This window comes from Parasteatoda tepidariorum, chromosome 1 (assembly GCF_043381705.1).
Source record: "Parasteatoda tepidariorum isolate YZ-2023 chromosome 1, CAS_Ptep_4.0, whole genome shotgun sequence".
Taxonomy (NCBI): Eukaryota; Metazoa; Arthropoda; class Arachnida; order Araneae; family Theridiidae; genus Parasteatoda; species Parasteatoda tepidariorum.
In genome coordinates, this window is record NC_092204.1 from 18,117,051 (window position 1) to 18,144,175 (window position 27,125).

General features: G+C 31.5%; 1 protein-coding gene across 1 annotated transcript in view; it reads right to left on the reverse strand.

Annotated features, from left to right (window-relative positions):
• The window catches only part of LOC139425143 (nose resistant to fluoxetine protein 6-like), a 35,718-nt gene that overhangs the window by 2,756 nt on the left and 5,837 nt on the right, over window positions 1-27,125 (reverse strand). Inside the window, exons 4-12 of the mRNA XM_071178500.1 lie at window positions 25,121-25,291; window positions 22,469-22,562; window positions 15,347-15,430; window positions 13,888-14,056; window positions 13,067-13,146; window positions 10,490-10,612; window positions 8,500-8,620; window positions 4,852-5,038; window positions 3,563-3,705 (exon numbers count right to left, since the gene is read on the reverse strand). Of these exons, the coding sequence (XP_071034601.1) occupies window positions 3,563-3,705; window positions 4,852-5,038; window positions 8,500-8,620; window positions 10,490-10,612; window positions 13,067-13,146; window positions 13,888-14,056; window positions 15,347-15,430; window positions 22,469-22,562; window positions 25,121-25,291 (1,172 nt within the window). The remainder of the gene's footprint in view (window positions 1-3,562; window positions 3,706-4,851; window positions 5,039-8,499; window positions 8,621-10,489; window positions 10,613-13,066; window positions 13,147-13,887; window positions 14,057-15,346; window positions 15,431-22,468; window positions 22,563-25,120; window positions 25,292-27,125) is intronic.

Below are 27,125 nucleotides of genomic sequence, written 5' to 3' on the forward strand. Positions count from 1 at the left end.
CTCTATTGCTCTGAAATTTTTTTCAGGGATTGTTTGATGTTTGTTCTAAAGATAGAACTACAATTAGTTAGCATTGCACAAAAATTTGTGTTGCTAATATTTAAACGAAAGTTTATGAATAGTAATTTTTTGATGAAAATTTAAGAGCGATGTGTAAAAAAACTTTTGATACACATTATTGCTCTATATTGTACCTGAAACAAGTTAAATACATTAAAGTACTTATAACCTCCTTTTTTGTACAAAAATAATTTTGAAAAAAGCAAAACTGATGCGCAAGGGACATTTTATGTATTGCTAATTTATCGTTAATTAAAAATATACTTTTAGCTGTAACTTGAAAAATAATTAACGTTTTCTTAAAAAAAATTATACACAGGCTTCTATTGAGCTTACCAACATTCAATAAAAATTTCATATGGCTAGGAAGAAAATTAAAATTTTTGGTTTTGAACGTCCATTGTCCCCTTAAGTAGCTTAGCATTTTTAAAGAATTTGTATATTTCATATTTTTATTTGATAAAACCTAATCAGTTTGATAAAAAGCAGTGAGGCCCCATTTTTTAATTTGCCCCAGGGCCCTTGGTTACCTAGCTACGCCACTGTTAAGAATCGGTATTTTTAATCACTATTTACTATGAAAGTAATACGTTGGAGGAAAAAAAATCCGAAATGTGTGATGTAGAATTATAATTGTAAGCATACGAAATTACAAAAACGGGGTTAAAAATTTCACTCCGTAATAATAATTTTTATGTTTGATGTATAAATCTACATAATAGTTTCATAAATAATAATTATTTTTCTCATTTTAGCGAATCGATGATTCAAATGTTTTTTAAATAAAATCTATTAGACAATTACAGTTTTAAATTTTGGGTAAGTGTAGTTTGGTAGACTTAAGGTAGTTCGCTCAGACTCATTAAAAATTTAAACAGTTTTGAATTAACAAACCAGCTTACATTTGTTAATTCGCAAACTGTTACGTAGGATAAGCAGTGGCAGATATATTTCTTAACAAGTACCTAATAGTAAAACTTAAACTAAATATTTAATTCACATGTAAACTTGAAATATTTTTTTAATTTCATATGTAATCATCATATATTAATAATTTAAAAGCTTGAATACGGAAATAAAAGGTTCTTGTAAGTGAATTTTATTGATGTTCCAATTATTCAACTATTTGATTATCTGAACGGTCTAGTAGTTAGGCTGTTTCATTTTCCTTTTTTACCGAAAGAAGTTAACTATTCAAGAGTAACAATTCTTTTTCTTGATTTTAGCATATTTTCTACAAGGAAATACATATTATAACTGTTAATAACTCTTGGCACTCACGGATATTTCATTCGTCTTCAAAGGCATGAAATGGGGAAGAGGATTTTTACCTGCGTTTTTCTTTCCTTCTGTTTCAATAAAACAGTTAACTCGTAGCCGTGATGGCTAAGGGGATAGAGCGTTCGCCTTCCAATGAGGTGAACCGGGTTCGAATCCCGACAATGGCTGGTCGATACGAATTCCGCATCCGGCTTGTACCGATCACAGTGCTGACGTGAAATATTTTCAGTCGTAGACGGCAGTGACATATATATATATATATATAAATTAAATTTAAAAAAAACCCAATTATCTTACCATTCTTTATCTTCCTAAAAAAAGACATATTCCAAAAATGGAGATATTGTCCACTGCCTTTGGCAATTAAATCTCAGAAGAAAAGGCTAGTGCCTCGACCAATACGCTTAAAGCAAACTGGACAGAAAAAATTGTGGTTTCACGTACATTTTAATATGATCTTATTTTGATAAGAATTTCATAAAAATTGCTCACGTAAGCATGCCTTCCAACTAGGCCTAGCCATAAATCTGTAACTGAATGTCTGAGACCGCGTAAGAATACCCTCCTACTAGGCATAGGTGCAATTGGATGCCTCAGGCGGCGTAAGAATGTCCTTTAACTAGGCATAGGCATAAATCTGTAACTGTATGTCTGAGGTTAGGTAAGAATAAAATTTTTTTAGGCATAGGTATAAATCTGTAATTGGATGTCTGAGGCCTCGTAAAAATATGCTGGAATTGCTTCGGAATTTCAGTAACAACTGTAAAAGATCCATTATCTTTGTCACAGCGAAATTTATATTTTAAATTTTATTCTTGGTTTGATAAAAAATCGATTTAAGATAATTTAGACCATCAGGTTAATTTTTCCAACAATTTAAAAGGCTCAAGGAGAAACAACTCTTACAAAGTAGAGTTTAAATTATTTAGAAGTAGGAAAGGGTAAAACCACTATAAATTAAATTTACAAAGCCAATAATCATACATTAAAACAGAAATTTTGCTACCGCTAGAAAATATATTTATCCGCAATCCGGAGAAAATTAGCATATCTGCTTTAAGAAGCAGAGCATAGTATAAAATGTGGCTTTCAATGTTAAACAGTGGAACCAAATCATTTAAAAAAATTGTTCAGGAATTTTTATTTATTTATTTTTAACACTAAAATTAAACAATACTAAGAGGTCAAATGTGGACAAAGACCTGGAATACTACAAACGAAATCAGAGGTTTGTGCCTTTATTTATAAATACAATGTCGGTATGTATATTATGTATTTCGAATTTAATTGGATTCACTCGTTTATTTTTTTTTAATATAATGGAAAGTGAAACCAAATAAGTTTTGTCCATTGCCACTAATTTTACCATTACTACTACTTTTACTTGTCCATTGCACAATACTTTTGTCCATTGAATAGATATGTCCATTTTCAAAAAAAATATTTCATAAGAAAAGTTTACACAAAATCTATAAAGTACCTAATTTTAGCTAAAAATAATTTTATGTGATAATGCAGATGTCGAAAGTTTTCAGATTATTTGTTTAATTTGTTGTTTCAAATGCTACTTGCCACACTAGCAAGCCTGCTTGGTTAAACCGAGCAAATTTAAGGCAGAGGGTGCGTTTCTTGTTTTTCAGTGGCGCCATCTACGACCAAGAATTCGTCTTCAACCCCACACACGTCACACTCGTTTATGAGGCGGACCCATTCATCCATCCATTCATACATCCACAGATGGTAATTTTTGACCTGGATCAGAGAACGATCAATCTCCAATCCAGTACCCCCAGAGGTTTTGATTTGTTATGGGAACATGGAGGACTTTGCGACTCGACAGATTTAACGTGCATCACTCACCATTTACTACACGAGGAGTCTTCGGCCGGCGGGGTTCGAACCCACGAACTCTCGGACATGGGCCCAGCGCCCTATCGACCAGGCTATCCCGGCTTATTTGTTTATTGTTAAACTAATCGAAGTACATTCAATAATAATGAAAAAAACAGGAGATAAAAAAAATCATTTATCTACCTCAGGGTCGTGCTACCCGCGCTAAAGTGAAAAGGGCAAATTACTATCCGAATAGGTTATACAACATAATGCTTATTAAGAGCCAGTATTTATAACTTACACCAAGAAAAACAAGAAATTAGAAACAAAGAAATACGATCAGAAATATATGAAAAAGAAAATATTAGTTGTAATGTATTGATATTACCAATGTTCTATGTTCTGATTCTATGAGTGTTCTGGTACTTCCAACGTACACAATTTGTATGATAGGATGAATCAGGTATGTCATGTATGTCAGGCGACTAAACGGTACAAAGGCATTCCAACTAAGAATAGTTGCAGCAATGCCTGAAATATCAAATAGAGTGTTAAACATGGAAAGTTAATGATAAGCATAACTATTATTCATTCGCTTATTTTATCAACCAGAATAAATGAAGAGTTGTCTAGAGGAAATGAATTACAATGCTGGCATTAAAAGAATTAAAGAGTTAAGAAGTCTTAATGTTTTTATTTTAAATTTATTGATGTAGAAAACGACGATGCATTATAAACTGTCATCTTGCTGCATAAATAGGTCGCTAAAATTTCACAAAAAGTATGTAATTTAGAGTGTAACGTTTTAATGTGAATAGCTGACATTCATATTAGCAATTATCAATCCCTACGAATACCACATAATTCTTAAGTAACACCAATGCAATCAATTATAAATGCATCCGCTTCTTGCTTAATTTGCAACAATTAACTACGATATATAGCTGTTAATTTTTACGCTTTTCGAGGAAGATTTTTAAGTAAAGGCATGGTAGTGATTTAATGCAGGCAGATATTTTAAAAGTAACCATGTGTTTGTTTGCTTTTTCGAATTTTACCAGGAGCTTACAAACATTGCCACTTGAGTGTTAAGCTTTTTACGTACATGTTTTTAGTATTCATATTTTGTGTTCATCAAAACCACATTTCAAATCAAACTTATTACTGTGAATCAAATATTGAAAAATATATATTTTTTCTGCCAAAAAGAATAACTTGAATGTTTTCCACAAAAAATACATAAAAGTTGGTACTAAAGGAAATCTATATAAATTACATTTTACCAGTCCAACAGGGTCGACGCCTGACGAAGCTAAATGATTTCTTTTAAATGTTCGAAGAACACATTAAAAAAAAAAGGTGCGTACTTTATCATAGAGAAACTTAATACTTCAAAATATAAGGACACCTTAAGCTGCAAGATGGAGGTGTTATATACTAGTTGGTCTTCGATTGATTACTTATATTTTGTCCATTTAAATACAAAGCGTATAAATACTGACAAACCTTACATGTTCGAAATTACTGTTTAAAGTTTAAATTATTCATTCCTAAATTAACAGTACTAAAACTCAAAACGTTTTTGATGCTAGAAGATTGTTCTCAATTTCCTTTCAAAATTTGTTGAATATCAGATTTCCTCAAATTTTGAGTTTAACGAATAAAAACGATGCATACCTCCATTGCCTGTAGCACAAACAATTGTGATCCAAGCCAATGCCAAAGCCCACACGAGTTTGCTAAGGCATGCGTACAAAGTGGACACAAATATGCCAGGAACATTTCCTTGATTCCAGTCATATACTCCATAAACGACACTAATACCTAAACCAAATGCTGCCAACCAACCTATGGCACTAACTTTCTGTAAATAAATAAACAAAACACAATGTAATCGCAATTTAATGATAGTTTTAATTTTTATTAATACTTTTATATTGGACAGTAAAAAAAAATTCAACGATCAAAAACTATCTCCGCGTTTCAAATTAAACCATATTTGGCCAAAGGTGCGTAAACGCAACAGTTCAATAAATATTTCTTATTAATATTGTGACGTATATTTTTCACTAATTTTATTTTTCTGCTATTATCAAGGGATTTGAAGACATCTAAAAAAATGTCAGTAATTTAATTGGAGCAAATATTTTTTGCTAAGAAATTTTTAATATATACTAGTTTCTTAACTTGAGACGATTATTGACAAATTTGAATTAGTCCATTTGAGATTAACCATACATTTTTTTATGATGGATTAAAGTGGCAAGTTTTGTAAATAAAAATAAAATAACACTAAACAAATTTCATAAAAATTACTAGTCTTCAACTAAATGGTTTGACTATTGATTTAGCCAATGATACATATACCCACCATTTTATATCAATAAAATACTATTTTTCTCGAACGAAACTTTTTTTGTGTCTTAATAGATATAACTTAAGCATATTTTAACGAAAACAATACCACATTTTATAAAATTTCTAGGCTTGACCTAAATTAGGTCAATTCGACTAATAAGGAGAAATATATACAAAACAGCAAAGTATAAAAGTTCAAATTATGCAAATTGTAGAAACACGTGATTGTATTGGCACTCTAATAAATGCCATTGTTTACATAAAGGGCGCTACTATAGTCATAGAAGTAACATTGCTTTTGTGGTAGTCCATTTTAATAAATTGAGACAACCTTAAATGTAACAGCTGAGTTGTTAATCTAGTTCAATCTTGAATAGACTATGTTTGAAATGCGTGCTTAAAAAATATATAAATTATTGTGCTTTTAAGAAAATGGACATAGATAAGTTCAAAAGAGGAAGTTTTCTTTATTATGCATTTTGAGCTTTATCTACTTATTCAAATGCACATTTCAAACTAAGATTATTTCCTTACATGCATTTTGAAGGTTCAAAATGAACACTTCTATATTCAAAATGAACGCTTCCCTAAGTAGCTACTTTCAAGTAGTGCAAAAAATAAATAAATAAATAAATAAAAAAAATCTGTTCCACGGTAAGAAACATCCACATTTTAAATTTTACTATTTTTATTCTGTTCTATCTCTTGATTATTAATAAAAGTCAAATAGCTTATGAGTTCACAATCAAATAGAAATCCAATCACTTATTTAGACTGATAACTTGTGAAAGAATTTTTAATGCAGCTTGTTAACTAATTTGTAACAGATTTGAAATATTAAAAGCAGATTTTACTATATTCAAACCAAAATGAAAAAAATGAAATATAAGGATTACTCAAATAAAAACTTGGACATGTGTGAGGGCGTCAAAAATACAGTTACAATAACAGCGCTACCCACAAAGACTAATCAATTAAGGGAAGAAGATATAGTTTGTCTAAGCCAGTGTTTCCCAAACTTATGTCTTTTGTGTACCCTTTCTAAATTTTTCGCAGCGCTGTGTATTCCTAATAAAAAAAATGAATGTATTTTTTACTATAAAGAAACTGCACAAAAGCTAAAAATCACAACTGGCTGTTGACACTACTAATTATTAACATATAACTCTGCAAAAAGTAGACAATAGAAAAATACGTAATAGTAAATTTTCATGGCTAGAAACGAAACGAAAATTTTTTGAAATTTTCGTTTGTTGCTAGATATTTTGCATAAGAACGCGTACCCTCGCTAAACTGTTTCCGTACCCCTGGGGGTACGCGTACCACACTTTGGAAAACACTGGTCTAAGCTAAGAACTCCTCCCGCCACAAAGTCTGAAGCCGTCTAGTGTTATGGAAACAAAAATGGCTCATTTTAGGGAGGGTAGCTTCACTCTAGGACTAACACAATAGTTCGAAGAGATTCCCTTTCTCTCGCCGAAACCACTCGAAAACAGTGACCCGCACCCCTACCTAAAATAGTCATACCTCGTTACCATGGTCACCGCCACAGGTCCAGACGAATGTCTGAAGGAGTTCTTATGTTAGACAAACTATAGTGCACCGAAGACTGCGGGTAACTGGTAAGTTAATTTACATGAGATAATATAAAACGAATGTAAAGTCGTGCCAAGAAGGATCTTTCTAGAACAAAACAATGTGAGGAAGAACGATTTTTAGTAACGAAAGGTGATTGCACCATTCCTTTACTCCCACGAAGTGCCTACAGATGTCACGAGCTGTAATTCTTCAATTTTCACAAATCAATTCAGCATTGGATTTATTGGAACATAAAAGCTGCTATGGATTCATTGGAGATGGAGATACTGTTTACTTGCGCTGGTTCTTGGCAAAACCGGTATTGACGTACGTGCACAAAATGAGAAAGAGAACACCTTAATACATTTTGAACTAATATTCGAATTTTAATGTACATTTCAAGGTTCTAACCTTAAATAAGCTGTTTAATTAGTGTAGACATCATTCAAAGTTATAAAATCGGACATAAATATCCTTTTTTTTTTATGGATTTCAATTCTGGAAAATAATTAGTAAAACAGTCAAAAGTTTAGAGACCTTAATATTAGTTTCAGTTTTTGCGTATGTTGGTGTCTCAAAGAGGTGGTATTTTTCAGTTTTTATTTCACAAAGACTGATTTTATTTGAATTTGGGATTTTATGATTTAAAATTACGTAGATTGAAATGGTGCAAAAATTTGTATACCATACTGTTTAAAAAATTTTCAGGCATTAGTAAAATAATAAAATCTAAATAAAATAAATATTTAGATCTTTGAGTGAAAGAATTATACAATTGTGTTTCAAACAATTATACAATTGTGTGCCAAAATATGCAAAAAGGGAAATCAACATTAAAGATTCAAAACTTTCGATCACGCTCTCTTAACTGAACTATTGGGATTGGAACCATATTTTCCAGATTGCGGTTACCATATTTGTGGGTAAAAATTTAATGTGCCAAAAAATACATATTTATTTTTTCGTTTTCGTGTCTGATTCAGAAAGTTTAAATATTGTCTGCACTAATTAATTAGCTTATTTAAGATTATGCCCTCGAACTAGTTCATAATAATCTCATCATTAGATCAAAAGCTGTCCTAGACAGTGTTCCACCAATTAGCAATAAGAACATTATTGTCAAAATAGCCCATAAATGTCCACCTCACCTCCTACCATTAAAAATCTTCTTAGTAGCGTACTGTTAAGTGCTGTACATGTCCAGATTAGTACAACTTTACATTTACTTAAAATGCTTTTATGCTAGCTAGTTCACTAGTTTATACGTAATGTGCAGCGTCCTTCTCTCACGCTAATTTAGAACCATGATGGGAGGCTTTGTTATTGTTACTATATTTTTGACACTTTCACGATTATTGACTTCTCATTAGGGCAAACTTTTGTACTTACCCTTGTGAATTTTATATTCTGCTTGGTTGCAAGTATGTGACCAACGGTTAGACCTACTGAATAAGAAGCAAAGTGCAAGTATGACCTGTAGTAACCCCGCTCTGCGAAATAGCTTACGTCACTAAAATTTAGGGTAAAGACAGTGAATTCGATAATAGTAGATTGCATTTTTATAAAATATGTAAAAATTAGTATACAAAATATAGTCGACGATCTTAAACATCCCACTCCTTGGTGCAATAAGTGTTGTATTACATCAATCTGTGCAAATATCTTTGCTTCCTGTTCCACAAATATACTGTTCATGTGATCTATCCACTAAATCGCACGAACAGAACAGTTCATTCCAAATATATGAATTAACTTTGAATAAACATACAAGGGTTTGACTAAAATAAGGAAACACTTCTTTACTAACTGTATGGGAACAATTTTTCCTTTAGAAGTAAATGTTTTGGAAGATTTAGAAAGGCAATATTGTTTGCACAATTGGAAATATCATGATTTCAGTTTTAAGAAATTGGGCCATTTTTTTACCCATTTAAAATTAGGAACGATCAAAATAAGAAGATGAAGTAAATAACTACATGCTAGCTTTCATACCAATAAATCGGAATTCAATATAGTGGATTGCGAAATTTATATAACAATGCTTTTGAAAATATAATGGTATAAAAAAAGTTAAGAAGCTGCTAGTCAATGCCAATTTTACAAACATAAAAAGGACACCGTTTCTAAAAGCTTCAAGCACGATCTTTCAAATTGGGCTAACAGTTTTGACATGTAAAAAATTTCAAAACATTTGCTGCTAAAATGAAGTTTGCGCAGCGTTAGTATAAAAGTGCTCCAGTATTTTTTCCTCCTACCCTAGTACTTGTCAACATCTCACGTTTTACCTTCTAAGCACCAAAGTTCCATTTTTTGGAACGAATGTTTTTTTTCTTTTTTTTTCTTCTTTTTTCAAAATGTTAAAAACTGTTAACTCAAATTTTTTTCATTCTTAGCACTTACAATTGGTATAGCTGAATAATCCTACAAAAACCAGAATATAACAATAATATAAAATTACGTCCTGTTCTAAAATCAATTATCCTCATTGTTAAAAGAACAAAATGTCTTTGATCTGTTAATAAACATCAAATTCAATTGGAAAGATCTTGTCAAACCATTAATAAAGAAAAGAGCAGGCAGATAGAAATTATACAAGTTCTTAACTAAAATAGAACTCATGCTTCAACGCTTACTCTACATCTCAATGATGGAAGTCATCAAACATCAATTTAGGTTGCCAACATAAACGTACAGAATGTTACGTGATAGTGCTAAATCTATTACTTTTGGACATGGTACTGCGCGCAGAAAAAAAAACACCCTGCATAGTTTTTAATTCAATGATAGGATATACACATACAAGGACTCAAACTTAATGGTTCACGAGACTGGACTCAAATATGCTAATTATTTTATGCAGACGATATTTTAAGTTACAAAATCAGACACGAAAAGTACTCTTTCAGAATAAACATACTTTTGTCAAATGGGTTTCGATTCCTTAAATTAAAAGTATAGAGGTAGTCAAAATTGGTTTGTATGGTATATAATGTTAATTTTACTTTTTTGCTTGTTTCGCTATATCTCGTGAGCTTTATAAGCGAAATGAAACATTTTTGCAAAAGATTATAAAATTCTCTTATCCAAAGATAATTCCATGAAAAAAATAATTTCAACAAATATTTTTTATTATATTTTATTATCATAATAATCGAAAAGAAAATTTGAATTGTAAGTTTTGCAATTTTTAAATTTTTAAAGAGTGCAATTTTATATTGCAAAATACAAAATTTGAGCGAAATCAGTCCAATAGTACCCGAGAAACCGAATTTTAAAAATTCGTATATTTGGTCGCTGTAAGTTTATTCTATTCTACAAAATAAAGTAATATTAAAAAAGATAACTTTCGAGAAATAAGATTAAAATATTCATATTTTACTCTGGATGTGTATAGACGTAAATTGGAGTTGGTGGCAGCCTATAGAAAACGTGCAAACCAGCCGAAATGATAATTCCAAAAATTAGCAATGCACCATTAATCACGAATGCTAATTTAATATTCCTAAAAAGTAAAATAAAAGAATTAGTATTTTACTAATGTAAAAATAATACAATACATTGAGTCAGTAGTGTCAAATGAGACTGGAATTTTCAAACTCGAATCGACCTTTATTTGAGACTCGAATTATTTGACTCCAATTATTTCCATTTTTTTGACCATTTATTTGACCAATTATTTATCAAATGCTCCAATTATTTGACGCTGTTGCGATTTTTTTTCTGTGGGAGTGAAATAAAGCAGAATTTTTTAAAACAAGTAGATTTCTTTTAAAAAAAATTTATTAGAACTTAGGATTATTTGTATATATAATGGCATACATATCTGTTTAAATGTTTTTGGTTTTGTGGTGGATAAAATTTTCTTCAATTCTAATTTTTAAAACATATAAATATATTACCTTTGCTACTACTAAGAAAAATATTTTTAGAATCGACAGCAGTTGAATTATACTAAAAATTAATTTTTGAATCAACATTTAACTTTACATTTTGTTTGCATAAATATATAGTCTCTTGCATGACCAAAAATAAAAATTGCTTTGAATAAAAAATAAATTTTGATTTGCGCATGATGAATAAGAAATAAAACTCTCTCTGCATAATAAATAATAAGAATATTACGATTTAAGAAACAAAAAGCAGAAAGAAAATATTTAAATTTCATGGAAGCGAAAAAAAATATATGATAAGCATACATAGAAAAAAATTAATTACCAGAACAACACTGCACCTACTAAAACAATTAAAAAAAGCACTTTTTGCTATTGCTCATAACCAAGTCAACGTAGGAACGGAAAAAAATTCATTTATTTAAAATTGTTACCAATTTGTGGGGGAAAATGCCGCCTCATTTGCTAAAAGCATTTAAAACTTTATTAAACTAAGTTCACAGTTTTTAAAAATAAGTCAATTCTTTGCTCTCAAATATTTAACAGATAAGATTTCCATCGATCCATCTGCCACTGAAGATATTTTACGTCAACACTGCAGTTGCGAGCCAACCTGGTGAGGAATTCGTATCGACCAGCCATGGCTGGGATTCGCACCCGATTCACCTCTTTGGAAGACGAATGCTCTATCCCCTGAGCCACCACGCCTCAGTAAAAGAAAATTTTATTTTATAAACATCATAGCGCAGCCGAACCAATTTTGGGATTACGGCTACTAATGTTCAATTCCGTAGCCTTGTAATTTTGAATCCAATCCAGAAGACAAGGGAACTCTTGGATCAAGTTTTGGGAGAAATTTGGCTTCATGGAGAACGGTTTGATGAAACTAACCCACATTTACGTTACATGGAGAAGAAAACCACGAACACCTACCGCGATTAACCTGACGGCAAGGGGACTCTAACCCATGATCCATCTATCACTGAGGATATTTTACGTCAGCAATGTGGTCGGTGCGAGCCGGGTGCGGAATTCGAAAAAAACCCAGCCATCCCTGGGATTCGAACCTGTTCACCTCATTAAAAGGCGGACGCTCTATCCCCGGAACCCCCACGGCTCACATAAGGAAAATTGACGCCACTACTTAAAGCTTGGGCAAGAATAGCCTCGTTGGTAGTACGTTGGACTCGTGCTCATGAGAATGGGAGTACGAACCTCGCCGGCCGCAGAGTCCCCGCATTGCATGGTGATTGGTGCACGTTAAATTTGTCGGGGTTACCAAGTTCCCAAAACAAATCAATATCTCAGAAGGTACTGAATAGAAGATTTATTGATTTCTGGTCCAAGTCAAAATTACGATCAGCGAATGAATGATGTGTGATTATGTCCTCCCTGTAAAACGAGTTGTGACGTGTGTGTGGCTGAAATTATATGCTCTGCCGTAGATGGCGCCACTGAAAAAAACAAGAAATGCAACTTTGATTTCAAGTAAACTTGCTAATTGGCAAGTGGCATAAGTAACAGCAACAACTTAAAGTTCACAACGCATAGCTCATTCTTCGCACACTTACCATGCATAAAACTTTCCTTAACCTTTATTCTAAATTCGATAGTTTTCAAGGATATTTGACCTAACTTATTTTTACAATACAATTTCTCCAATTAATCCAATATTCAGGAATAAGAATGAGTTTATTGAAAGAATTGGTTATTAACAGAATCAATAATAGGGATTTTTCGTTTGAGACTTTCTTCAACGGTAGACACTGTGAACCAAACTGTGAACTGAAGACTAGTTAATCAAGTAGTTACTATAAATATTGATCGATAAAAAAATGTTAACTTTTAGAGTAGTAGTAAGGAGTTTTCGGGTAACAGTGGCGCCATAGAGGTTACTTTTGAGTACAAGGGATTAATACAATATTTTTTTCTTACTGTGCACAAACTACGCGTTGCAAAAAAGTTGTGATTCTTCAAAAAATTACTAACTTTTGCTCATGTTCTCGAGCACACATCACATAGAGAGCTAAAATTACACTTAAAATATAATAAATGAATTAACATACGTTTTTAAAGGAACAAGTACAAGAAGACTGACAATATACAAATGCATATCCGCTGGTATATACCAAGACCAGTCCATACACTGCAACGAAAAAAATTAATTATTTTAATGATCAAAAAAGACAATAACGGCTGCCAATTTGCGCTTTCAATGAAGGGAAATTAATCCTTCTCTTAGCAACATTTATGTTTTTACCGTCATCATTTAAAGTTTCGAAACAAATCATGGCAAACTCTTAAAAATCAATAATTCAAGCATATATATTCATAAAAGATTAGTTAGGCAGTTATATTAATAGACGAAGCAGCTTAAAATTCTAATTACGTTAATTATTTTACTATCACCATCTAATCTTTTCTAGCAACCATCAAAACATATCATCAACGTAATTAGATGGAAAAAGTACATTATTTTTGCCATCTAATTTTACAACTTTCAATATTGCAAAAAATATTTAAAAGCGATGGTGATTAGCTAATCAAAACACATAGAATTTTCCAAGGTTTATCTTTGCTCCTCCCAATAACTAGTTAGAACTGAACTACAAATTTTGTTTAAATGTAATAAGGTTATTGCGGTTGTAGATTTGCGTTAATGGTAATGATAGTTTATTTATGTTAGATACCGGTTTCTCCTTTATCATTTATGCTTTTCTAAATGCAAGTGGATGCAATAGTTCGATTGGCTTTTTAAAAGTATCAGGATGGCAAAGTGTTAGGTCATGTACAACATTTCTCGATTTTCTAACCACCTGTTTCTTGTCATTGAATGCTATTTTTAAAGAAACGTCATAAAGCATGTCGGTTTAATCTCGATACTTACCATTTCATCCTTTGCGATGAAATTGTTAAAGTATAATAGATTTGTCCACCAGTTCACTTTACAGTTTCTTGACAAACCATCTGTGACTGTTTCTTTCCAAGCCGGACCTGATCCCATATTCGGTAAAAGAATGACACCCGCAATAACAAACATTAAGGGAGGAGTCAACCTGTAATTACAACATGATGACATAAGTTTGCTGCAATTAGTTGCATAGACCTCTTAAATCCCCTAGTTTGGCATTAAGTTATCCATAATCACAAAATCTTTTTCGATTTATTCACAAAAAAATGTTGTATTAAAAAAGAACTGACTTACTGACAAAGCTTTATTCTTCAGAAAAAGCTTTACTAATACTGTATTATTTGTTATACAGAAAATATGAATAAAAAATTTCGAATTAAATTGTTTTATATGTTGTTGTTTCTGTTGTCACTTGCCAATCCCAGTAAGCCTGCTTGGGAAACCAAGCGAATTTAAGGCAGAGGGTAGGTTTTTGTTTACCAACTTTGCTCAAGAATACAATTTCGGCCACATCCACATGGCTCAGCCTGTATTACAGAGCCGACGCATTCCTTTATCCACAGATCTTAATCTTGACTTAAACCAGAGAATGATTAATCTCCAATTCAGTACTCCTAGAGGTATTGATTAATTATTGGAACTTGGAAGACTTTGTGACCCCGAGATTTAACGTGTAACAGTCACCATTTAATACACGAGGTGAGATTCGAACTCCCGTTCTCACGAACTCGAGTCCAACGTCCTACCAACTAAGCTGGCCCGGCCCGTTTTATAGGTTAACTTGTTACGCTGTCTATCATATAACCGAGTGTGTATGTTTATAATACTGTCTATTCCAGTTAAAGTAATGTATAAGTAATTTTCTACATTTTTTAATTTTCCTATTTTGTGAGAATAGCTCGTTTTAAAAATTGAAATATGAAACCATAAAACTGTTTGCGACAAAAATACTATGTAATAAAGTCAATAAACCATACGTACTTTAACAAACAGTTTAAATTAGTATTCAATTAATGAACATTTGTTCGAGCTAAGAGTCTGACTGACTTGGATAAAAGCTCTTTTGAAGTTTTCTGAACTCATGCAGTGGAGTGGGTGGGCTGCGCAAATTGTCATTGTACTTAGTTATTATTATTACTATTTTTTTTTCAATACCCACCTGGAGAATGACCTTTTGTAACACAGGCATCTGAAGGACAGAATTGTTGTCCACTCTTTCAGGAGCGGCACCATATTAGGTGGGTAATTGTTGTTTACACGCTAGGGACAGATAGTACAGAGAATGAAAAAACATCCATGCCTTGCCCAGGATTCTAACCCAGAACATTTCTGATGTAAGACCAGCGTTCAGTTAACCGAAAAGTACCTATTTATCATAGCTTTCTAAGCAAAAAAGTTGCGAATTTTGAATAAAATTTTTTTCTCTCTCGCTTACCTCCAAATTCTGCGGAAAATGTAGAGAAATATATTTATTTTCCTTTCCCTCATCTTTGTTACTCTGTAACTAAGAAGAACGGCACTGAAATTAGAAAAGAATATTAAAGTGGCAGAAATGGATGGCCATTTTAAGACAGAAGTAAGCAAAAACAAATCAGAAGAGAAGATACTAAAAAATACTGTTCTTTTCCGATTACAAAGTCCCTGACGGCTTATTTTTGTTCACCCTAAGAGGCGATGGTGCCGAACACCAGATTTTGGCTTATCAAAACAAATAAGTAAACAAATTTATAAATACAAATTTGCTCTCATCCATTGGTTATTTTACCCTTTATTCCCTTTTAATACATTTTAACTGAATAATGTTTCCAATATTTTATACATTTCCATTTAAAAAAAAAAAAAGAGAGAGAGAGAGAGAGAGAGATGGTAATCATATTCTGGTAGAAATCACCACTTTAGTAGGCTTAACTTGGCTTTGTTCTCTGATATGTGCATTCTCTTTTGTCCTATTATGTCTTTTCCACTCATTTTTTAATGTTAGCATATGAATTGTTAATTTTCATTTCAGTAACCTCTTAGGTTACTTGCTTGTTCGTTAATACAAATAGAAAAGACAATAAATGCCTGAAACGAAGTTACGCAGTAAGCAAATCCTAGAGTAAGTACTTAAATTTGCGAATCGCATAATTCATTAAGCTCCAGACAAGGTTTTTATTACACATTGGCAAAATGGGTGTTGTTTTGGGTTTGATGGCGTTCGCACCTTATTTCGACGTCATCACACTTTTCAACTGTGTTCAAGAGTAGAGCCCCTGAATTGATAGTATAGGAGCCTTATTCGAGAGTAATAGTAAACAGTGCTCTTGCTTCGTCATTGCATGCGTTGCTGTGGCGACCGCTGCTGTTTGATATTTTTTTTAGAATTCTTTTTTTCACTTTTAATATTATTATGCATTAAGTTGATGAGTTTTATTTTTGAGATATGGGACCAGAGATATCCCATAAATACTTCTTGAGTTGTGAATAAAAGAGAATTTCATCATTTGTGCGATATTTTTGTTTTTATTCTTTTAATTAAGAATCAGAAATTCTACCCTATAGTTCAAACTGGATCGTTTTCAATACTAATTCAGGTGAAAATCACAAATAAAGTGGAAAAAGATAGAGATATTACATGTTGCCAGACATAAATCTTATACGGATATCGCACGACAGAAAATTATGAGCAACCGTAAGCGTAACCTCCACTCTATCCTCAACTCAAATGGCAATTTCGAGGTTTGAAGTTGCCGATAGGGTTGCTTAATATAGGTTGCTCGAACAGTTTTTCGTAACGGGTTACCATACTTTATTATTTATCTTGACTTTTGGTTAATATTATTTTGTTTTTCCGTTTGACGCTATTATCTCATACTTTCACAACGCTGTTCGTAATGGGAGAAAAACGAAATCACAGAGTTTGTAGAATATTAATTGATATTTGTTAATTTTATGAATATTGTAATCTTTATTTAGCAACTATTAATAGTTCTAAACAATTCACTTACAAATATAACTTGCATAGTATAAATAGTAGTACATTCACTTATATAGTATAAAAATGATTATCACTGATATGAAAATGATTTTGAGATATAAGGGCATTTTATTATTCCCTTTTTAAAAGTATAAGGGGGTAAATTTAAATGACTACAATCTGGTATTTTTCCTATTTTTTTTCGGTAAATAGAGTGAGCAATATTTCTGAAATTATTTAAGTTTCATGTATAAAAATTACATTTTTTTTACGTATACATGTCTACTTGTCTAACATAGCTATCTAGGCAAGTAAGGTATCGTTAACTATGATTATCATTACGCTGAATCTAATGAAAATAAAACAAAAAGTTGTCTGTTTTAATAGTTTAGCAGTTATAAAATTTATTAAAGGTTTCATCTGTACAAGCAAATAATTTTTGCCTATACCAATTTAAGCAACTGATATTGCTATCTAGACTATTGATTAACATTTGTAGTAAAATTTTAAGACATCCTGAAAAGTCCTGTTTCAAAATTTTAAGCAGTTTTATCGCGAAGATAAAATGCGTTCGCCTTTCCGAGTAAAGTTTTGAGAAAAAAGTAGGTGTTACTTCACATTGTGATCTCATTCCTGATATAAAATGTGTAAGTTTTACAAGTTGCCTTGGAAGGAAAGTAAAATTAAGCTGGATAAAAGAAACGCCTACTTTTGTAAAGATTTCTAAATATTTCCGCTTTTGTACTGACTGTAATAAAATCAAGCATATTAAATGTATAAATATTACAAACGAATGAATTGAATTTAAACACAAATAATGATTAATTTAGGTATATTTTAATTCAAATAAGTAATACATTTAGTGTTTCTAAAAGTAACCTTTATTCGAATTGGCATGAATAATACAACATTTTTTTTAATATTTATCAAATTTAATTAAGATCAATTCTGGGTTGAAAGATTCTGTCATAAACGATCGCTTGTACTTTTTTGTAGAGGTATACCATATGGTACACAGAAAAGAATTAAAATTATGAAATTAATAAGAGTATTCGATGAGCACAGCAGAGTTTTCCTGTGGAATTCCTTTCAACTACAGCAATACATTGCTCATAGACCCAGTAGCTCAAGGGCAAATGTACAGATGGAGGCATGCGGTGCCCACTGGTCAGGGACTAACATATCATAACCGTCATTGAACAGCCGGATGACAAGGGTTACTCTAACCCATGATCCGTCTACCGCTGAGGAAAGTTTTACGTCAGCACTGCTGTTGGTGCAAGCTGGATGTGGATTCGAACCCGGTTCATCTCATTGGGAGGCGAACGCTCTATCCCCTGAGCCATCACACCTCAGGAACTAATGTATTTTATTTTATAACCGTCGTTGAACAGCCGACCCAATTTTGGGTTTCCTTCCTTCCTCAATGGCACGACAGCCCCGGGTGGGCCCTGGCCTTCTCAATCAACTTCCTCCAGGCCTGCCTCCGCCTGGCAGTTGTCTTCCAGTTTACGGCTACTAATGTTCAACTCTGTAGCCTCGTAATTTTGAACCAATCCATAAGACATGGAAGCTTCTGGACCCCCAGAGGTTTGATTTGTTATGAGAACATGGAGGACTTTTGTGACTCGACAGATTTAACGTGCATCAGTCACCCTTTACCGCACGGGGAGTCTTCTGTCGGCGGGGATCGAACCCACGAACTCTTGGACATGGGCCAATATTTACTTAAATAAATGTTAATTTTCTAAAATCATTACAATTGTATAATTAAATGTCAACCTTATTCATTATAAACTTCTTTAAATTATCCAGTATAATATTATTACATTGCGCACATCCAATTTCGGGCCGATCCTTGGTAACTAACAAATCAAACGCGCTTCAGTACTACAGTAAGAACGCGCTATATAACAAAATCCCTGCATTTACGGTTTTAATTCAATTTGCGCTTCTGTTTTCATATTTTATAATATGGCAATATTATTTCAAAAATATTTTAAATCATTATTGAAAGTTAACTGTCCTAGTTCGTTCATTTGAATTCGTTACTCGCTTTATAAATTTCGTAATGTGTCTTGTTCTGTTTTTTCTTTACATTTTATTTTCTATTTCTTTACGTGATATTTATTACATAATGTGTTCTATTTTGTATTGTGATGTGATGTTTGTTTTGTGATGCTTTGGCTAGATTGATACAATATTAGAAAGCACTCCTTTTTGCAGATATAATCGTGTGAGCTGATGAAGCGATTATGTCTTTTTTTTCTTCGGATTTCCATATATATATTTTTTTAATGTTATTTTACTCGATTTTATTTTTAAAATTTTTCCTATTATCTTTTCATTATTCTGTAATTCCTTCCATGTTCTTTCTGTATTTTGAACTTCTATCAAAACATTTATTTTTATTCGCAAATGACTATCTACCCTACTAGTCAATTGCAATTAATCAAATGCTCTTCTTTTGTAGTTTTAACAAGGAAGAAAGATAGCATTACGCATGATTTATGTAACTATTGCTGCCTTTTTGAATGTTTTTTTAAAAGAAAACTAAGAAGAAGCAAAAATATATTTTTTAAAGAAACATATTTTGCGTGACACTTAATACACGAAAACATCTTAACTAATCCCTGAAATCAAAGCAATTTAAATATCGGAGTAGACCATTCTTAAGAATGTTTTAAAAATTATCTATTTTAATCAAGATTAAATTGAAATTATAAGTAGCAAATTTCGCGTTACACGCAAAAGAAAAAACCAGGAGGATTTTTTTCAGATAGCTTTCACCGGCATTATGATTAAAGCTGAATGCTCATTATCTCAAAAAAATTATTTTTTAATAATCAATCATTTTTTTACCATCCTTGATAGATGGCCTGTCATCTTTGTGAATGTCATGAAACGCTGTTCTTACCTTTAACACAACCCATAAATTATCTCAAAAAAGTTATTTTTTAATAATCAATTATTTTTTTATCATCCTTGATAGATGGCCTGTCATCTTTGTGAATGTCGTAAAACGCTGTTCTTACTTTTAACATAACCCTTAAATTATCTCAAAAAAGTTATTTTTAATAATCAATTATTTTTTAACATCCTTGATAGATGGCCTGTCATCTTTGTGAATGTCACGAAACGCTGTTCTTACTTTTAACACAACCCATAAATTATCTTTAAAAAGTTATTTTTTAATAATCAAATATTTTTTTATAATTTTTGTGAATATAACGAAACGCTGTTCTTACTTTTAAGACAAAGTAAGTCGCCCATAAGACAAAGTAAGTCACAAGTAAGTTTAGTTATCAAAGTAAGTCGGAATACATTCATAATTATGAAAGTTATAAGAATAATTAATTTTAATTAAGATCAAAATAAAATAATCACATTTTGTTACACGCAAAGGAAAACCACGAAAACGTTTTTCAGATTGTATGGCGGATTGTTTCAGCTAATTACATAATTATCTCAAGGAAGTTATTTTTTATAAATAACCATTTTTTAATATTATTATCTATAATAGGTAGGGTGTCATCTCTCTGAATTTAACGAAAAGTTCTTCTTTTTAACTCAACCCACGAAGCAAAGTAAGTCGCAATTTAAGTATCGAAGAACAATTATATTTATGAAAGCAATAAAAATAACCTATCTGAGATTAAATTAAAATAATCAAATTTTGCATTGCACGCAAAGAAAAACCACGAAAAAGTCTTTTAGACTGCTGGACGGTAATAGGATTACACCTTAAGAAGTCATATATTTAAGATTTGATTTCTCACGAACTATTTAATCGATTTCGCTCAGATTTTGAATTTTGCCATGTAAAATTACATACTTTAAAATCATGCAAAAAATTGTATACCTTACAATTCAAATCTTTTTTGACTGTTATTTAATAACATAATGAAAAATAAGAAATACTTATTAAAATTTATGTCTTGCATAGAATTATCTTTTGATCAAATTTTAAAAGTACGTGCAAAAATTTTTCAATTCGCTTAAAAAGTTCTCAAGATATGGCGAAATACGTAAAAAGTAAAATAAACATTAATTGATCCAAACTTTTCTTTGTTCTTTGTCCAAAATTGTTCTTTGGATCGCTCTTCTGACCAAATTATGGGAACATATATCCCAGATTTCGGCTACCTCCTATATTTTGGGGATCAGAAATTCGAATCCATCTATAAAACGGTATGTTTAATCAAAGAAAGTATGCTTTTTTTTGTTGTTGTCTGATTTCGTAACTTAAAATATCGTCTGCACTTATTAGTTGGCATATTTGAGGTGACCCCATCAAGCCATTAAGATTGAGTCCTAGAACATGAAGATCCAATCATTAGATCCAAAAGTTATTCGTGGAGGTCCGTTTTATACTATGTTGCGCACTATACATGATACTTGTGAAACTCTTAAAGTAATATATATATATTTTATATATACCAGTATTTTTTAGAAACAAAAATATTCGGTTTTTAAATATCTAATAAATGATTGGAATTGGCGGCTATCTCAATTGATAGTCTATTAAAAATGTAATCCTGTATCCAAAGGATACCACGTGATACTGGGTTATGTGTAATAATAATATTAGATTAGATTAGATCGGAGTTGGGCAAACTACGGCCCTTGTCCTTGTCAGGCCAGCGGATACAATTTTAACTTGCAGATCCGTGGCGAATGTAAAAAACACCAACTTCAACTTAAAACATACATCAATCTTCTTGTCTACTTTGTTTAAAGCTATATTTGTTCTTTCTGTTTCTAGTTCATTAACCCTTTCACATCGACTGTCACAAATACGTGCCAGCATAAAACCGTATCAATCAGGGTAAAAAGATAAAAATGGTAAAGTATTTCTTTAGGAATTTATTTGTGGGCGGAGTTATAATTGTTTGATTTATTTAATTCACCATTATTTTGTTCAAAATAAAACTATTTACATGATATTACAATTAACATTGATTATATATATGATTAAACTAACAATAATTAAAGTAAAAGCAAAGTAAGTCTGTCAAATTAGGTTTGATGAGAGGTTTGAGGATAATAATTCAGAGCAAGGCAGCTATTAGTAATAATATGCATGATTTCTGTATATAGTTGGGAGGTGTCAGTTTTATCATTTTATTTTTTATAACTTTTTTAAAATTTTATGTAAAATAACTACTCTTAAAGACTTGACGAACAATTGTTGCAGACAAATAACTTATACTCTGCTTTGTGTTTTCTACAGGAAGTGAAAGCAACTTCTGTCAAAGTTTTTTTCTTTTGAAGGTAAAAAATAAAATATATCAATGGCACTTAGAACAATTCCTTTAAAAGACGATTTTGATGAAACAGAAAAAAAATATCAAATCTATTGTTATAAGATGAGAATCAAGTATCAAGTAAAAAATATCAAATATATAAAATTGTTATATTAAACCTTTTTTAGAAAAAAAGACGAAATTTAGCAAATTTTTAATAGGGAGAGAGAGATGAAAAGAAATGATACATTCTGAAGAAAAAGCGGAAAATTTAGAGTGAAATACTTTTACTTGTGGTTTAATCGTAGCATTGAAAAAAATTCAACACGAAGTTCAAAGAAAAGTTTTATCTTACCTAATGAAGAAAAAAGTTTGAACGCTAATGAAACAGTTTGCTATTATTTGGAAAGGAACTTCTTTTCCTGTCTCCTTCATTTTTACTAGAGAACCTATCATGTTACAATACAAAGAAATATATAAAATCAAAGTACATTTAAAAGTTACTACAAAGAGTCAATCATTAATATCTGACTAAAACGACATTTTGCTCCGTAACAATATTTAGGAGTATTATGAAATGAAAAGTCAATGCTCCCAGCAAAAATGGAACAAAAACATGCACCAATACATTACCTAATTAAAAATTTCGTTCGCTTCAGAAATATATAAATAGGAAATAATAGTCGACATCTTTCAATCGCTCAAAAACAGGCGCTCAATTTCAAAACTTTTCACGCGTGAATGGGAAGAAACAAAAGTAATTTGAATATAAAACGAAAAGTTACCAACAACGAATGAAAAACAAAAAAGGTGAGAAACAAAACTAGAAAAACCACAGTAGTCGAGAGAGAAAAATACATGAAAACAGGAAGAAAAAAAAAAAAGGCACAATGGCTGAGGGGGAAAAATCAGGGCAATGAATTTGCATGCCCTATGGAGAGGCGGTGAAAAACTAATGACGTTAACAATCATCATATGTTTTTATTATTAGTTTTTCACCAACTCTCCATAGCGCGTGGAAATGCATTTTACCCAAATTTGCTCCCCTCCGCCACTGTGTTTTTTCTTGTTCTGCTCCCTTCTATTTTTCTCTCTCGGCTACTGTGTTTTTTCCAGTTTTGTTTCTCACCTTGATTTTTCCACTTTTTGTTGGCAACTTTACGTTTTATACCAAATCACTTTTGTTTCTTCTCATTCATGTCTGGCAAGTCTTGAAAATAGGTGCCTGTTTTTGAGCGCTTGAAACATGTCGACTGTTATTTCCTATTGATATATTTCAGGAGAGAATGGAGTTTTTAATCAGGTATTATCTTACTGCTTTAGTTTCTTGCGATCATTTATTTAATGAACATATACACTTACTAATTTCTCATCATTCCTATGTTTCGCCACTTAAATAAAAACTTTCACAACTTTCATTCACATGGGCCAAAATTGTATTCATTGATAATGTAAACCCTTTTTAAAGCCATTTTTTTTCCCTGTAATGCTATGTTAAAATATTTTTGATATTGGGATTGATTTATTAAAAGAAAATATTTTAGCTATCAACCTAAACCTAATTTTGTTTTTAAGATCAATGTTTTTGTCGGGGTGAGCGAATATTCTAAATTTTGCTTACAATAAAGAATTGGCCATGAACTTACAACTCCTTTACTTATAAATAACCGACTTTATTAATTCGATGTTAAGATCTACTTAAAGACTGGATCAAATGAACAAAGGTATAATGCACCAATGAAACTAGCTCTCGATTGTCGTTCACCCTTTTGACTACACAATGTTTACTGTTTGCCCATATTTATAACTGTAACATTCGTTGCTTTTTTTTTTCTTCTTATTTTCTGAAATTACAGAGACGCCAACTGCTCCGGACACGCCAAAATAATTTAAAAAATGGTAAATAACTACAAAGTAAATTTTGCAAATGTTTGAATATTTTGTTCCTGCATTTCGAAGTGGTGAATTATATAAGCTTACGAATTATTTAGAAATAGTGGTGAATGAAAATCTACTAAATTGAATTTATAAAATCAAGAATCACAAGTGATAAACTACCACTTTAAAATATATACTAGGGGGCTCCGCCCCCTGCTCGCTACGCTCGCCAACCCCCAGACCCCCAGAACTGCTTCGCAGTTCCATTGCATATTGCTTCGCAATCTTATAAAAACATTTTAACAAATTTAAATTTTAAAATAAAAATGCCAGATATTGAAATCAANACATACTTTATTTTATTTTATAGTCGTCATTGAGCAGCCGTCCCAATTTTGATCTTACGACTACCAATATTCTACTCCGTAGACTTGTAACTTTGAACCCAATCCAGAAGACAAGAAAACTCCAGGATCAAGTATTGGGAGAAATTTTTGATTCATGGATGACGTTTTGATGGAATTAACCCGAATTCGCGTTACATGGAGAGGAAAGACACGTAAACCTCCCACGGCTAGTCTGGCATTACATTCGCTGTACTATCTGTCCTTACTCTGGGAGATTCGCTGTACTATCTGTACTTACTGAAAAAGTGTTCGGTTCATATTAACTGATAAATTTGTTGAAAAAAATAGTAAGCGGGCCTTTCAATCACAGTGGTTGATGAGCGGAACGAGTGGACGGTTAAGCCTTTTTTTACCCAAACAAAAAAAGTTGAAATTAGATAATATTCATTCTTTAAAAATAAATACCAATGACTAGTTTTTAATATTTATTGAGAACTTGCTTAATCAGATAACATAAAACATAACTTTACCTTTTGTTTTGGCTTCACGAAAACTTTAAGACTTAAAAACATCAAATCACTGTGGTTGTTTGAAAAAAAGGTTTCGAGAGTACAATAGAATAAAAAAAAATTAACATTCAAGAATTGTTCGATTAATAATAACTGATAAACTTGTCGTAAAGGATAGTTAGCAGGCCGTTTAATCACGGTAAAAACTAACAAATTGAAATTAGATAATATTCATTCCTTAAAAATAAATACTAATAAGTTTTTAATACTTACTGAGAACTTGCTTATTCAGATAATGATAAGTGTGTCCCAAAATTATCCACAGCATGGTGATTACTTTCATGCCATGAAATATTTTTATAGACTCGGGGTTATCATCTCTTTTTAAAAGGTTCTTGCCATTTGCATACCAGGAAAAACAAAGTAAACATCTAATCCACAGACCTGCAAAATTGTATTAATTTCTACTTTGGGCAGTTTAATACATTAAGAAATATTCCTAATGTTATTTAAATTTTAACATGGATTTCGAATATCTCACGCCAAGGAAAATGAAAAAGCCTCCGTTTATGTGCCTTACATAGCGATGGTTTAAAATTATATCTTGTAGTGAAAAATTATCTGGGCTTTAGAACAAATAACCTAAATATTTTATATGTTATTAAACTATTTTAAAAATTACCAACTTGGCGACAATTTTCAACCTAGATGAAAATTATCAAAATCACTGCCTTGTTCTCAGTTTTTGCAAATTTTTATGGGCCCAGGTAATGCAGCATTGGAGTAAGTTTTTAAATATTAAAAATTTATTCCGCAAACTCTTTTCGTTTTCACAAAACTGTGGCTTTTCGCCCTATTGACGTTTTGCGCCATTTTCAGGGTAAGCATAGACGTCACTGGCTTTAGATGGGCTAAACTTGATCAAGTAGTCATGAGTAACTGTTGCGAATTGTTGCTCAATTGAAGTACCCATATTCAGATCATTGAACATGCATAATTTTCCATTAATACGTAATGCATTTTAAAACACTTCTTCAAAATTAAAAAAAATTAGTTACTTAGAGTAAACTAATTTTTCTTTTAATTGCTCTTCTAATTGAAAATTAGAAGAGCAATGAGCAATTAATTATAACTTCAGACCGGGTTATGTGGTTATCCTCCGAAAAAACTGCATCTCTACCATTAATGCTTGGCTTTGCCAAAAAGTAACGCCCACTCCAACAAATGATCAGCAATGGCTCAGCCCGGGTACAATGGAATAGCGAATAGGTTACGCCCCCTTGAGCAATAAAACAAAGATGATATGGCCAATACCATCTTTATATAAAGTTGAACTTGAGTAATGTAATGTAGTTTTTATTAGTTTCTTTTTCTTCTTTTGGGCAAGGCCAAGCTCAAAACGTATACATAGATGTAAATCTATTTTACTACATATTATTTCGCATTAAATTCAGGAATTATGATTCTGAAGAAAAATAATAATAACGGCTTCATGGTTTAAGAAAAAGAAGGAAAAAAAAATTCATTTAACACATTAACATAACTGTCTGCAAAGCTGACAGTGCACGCCATCATGTATGATAGCAACTATAATTAATTTTAATTACCGATTAGATAAGTTAATTCCTTTTTTTATTTATTTACTTACTGTCCCATGCAAACATTCATTACAAACTATAGTTTTAAGCCCTTATCGTTGAAATGCGAACAGTAAAGTTCGAAAAGGTCAACCTTAAGATTCATCAGACGAAACGGTGGGATTCAAACCTGCTACTCTGTTACGTTGCTTTAGAAACAACTCTTTTTAGCTCACAGCATTTTCGAATAATTATTATTTTGAAATAAGCATTGGTGAATAATACAAGTAAAAGCGTTGTTATTCCACCCGTGAAGAAAATATTAACGAAAACCTTTAACTATCATTTTTTTTCGTTATTACTTCGTTCGTCGCAATCCTATTATATAAAACAGCAGATTTTTTTGAATAATTATATTTAAAAAAAAAATAATTACATAAAAATATATTAAAAAAATTATTTTCCTTTTCTCTTAATTTTTTAACTGTGATTTTAGATTACATATATCCATTACAAATACACGACTGCCAACTTCTACGCTTTTTGCAAAAAATTTTATAGAGTGGTAGACATTTAGCTATCGACAAAAGCTTTCAGAATATTTTGTAATTATGTTAACATTTTAAAAGCTTCATCACGAGAATTGAACTGAATTGAATGTGGGATTTAGTAGCACAAGATCCGAAAACGGACATGCTGCG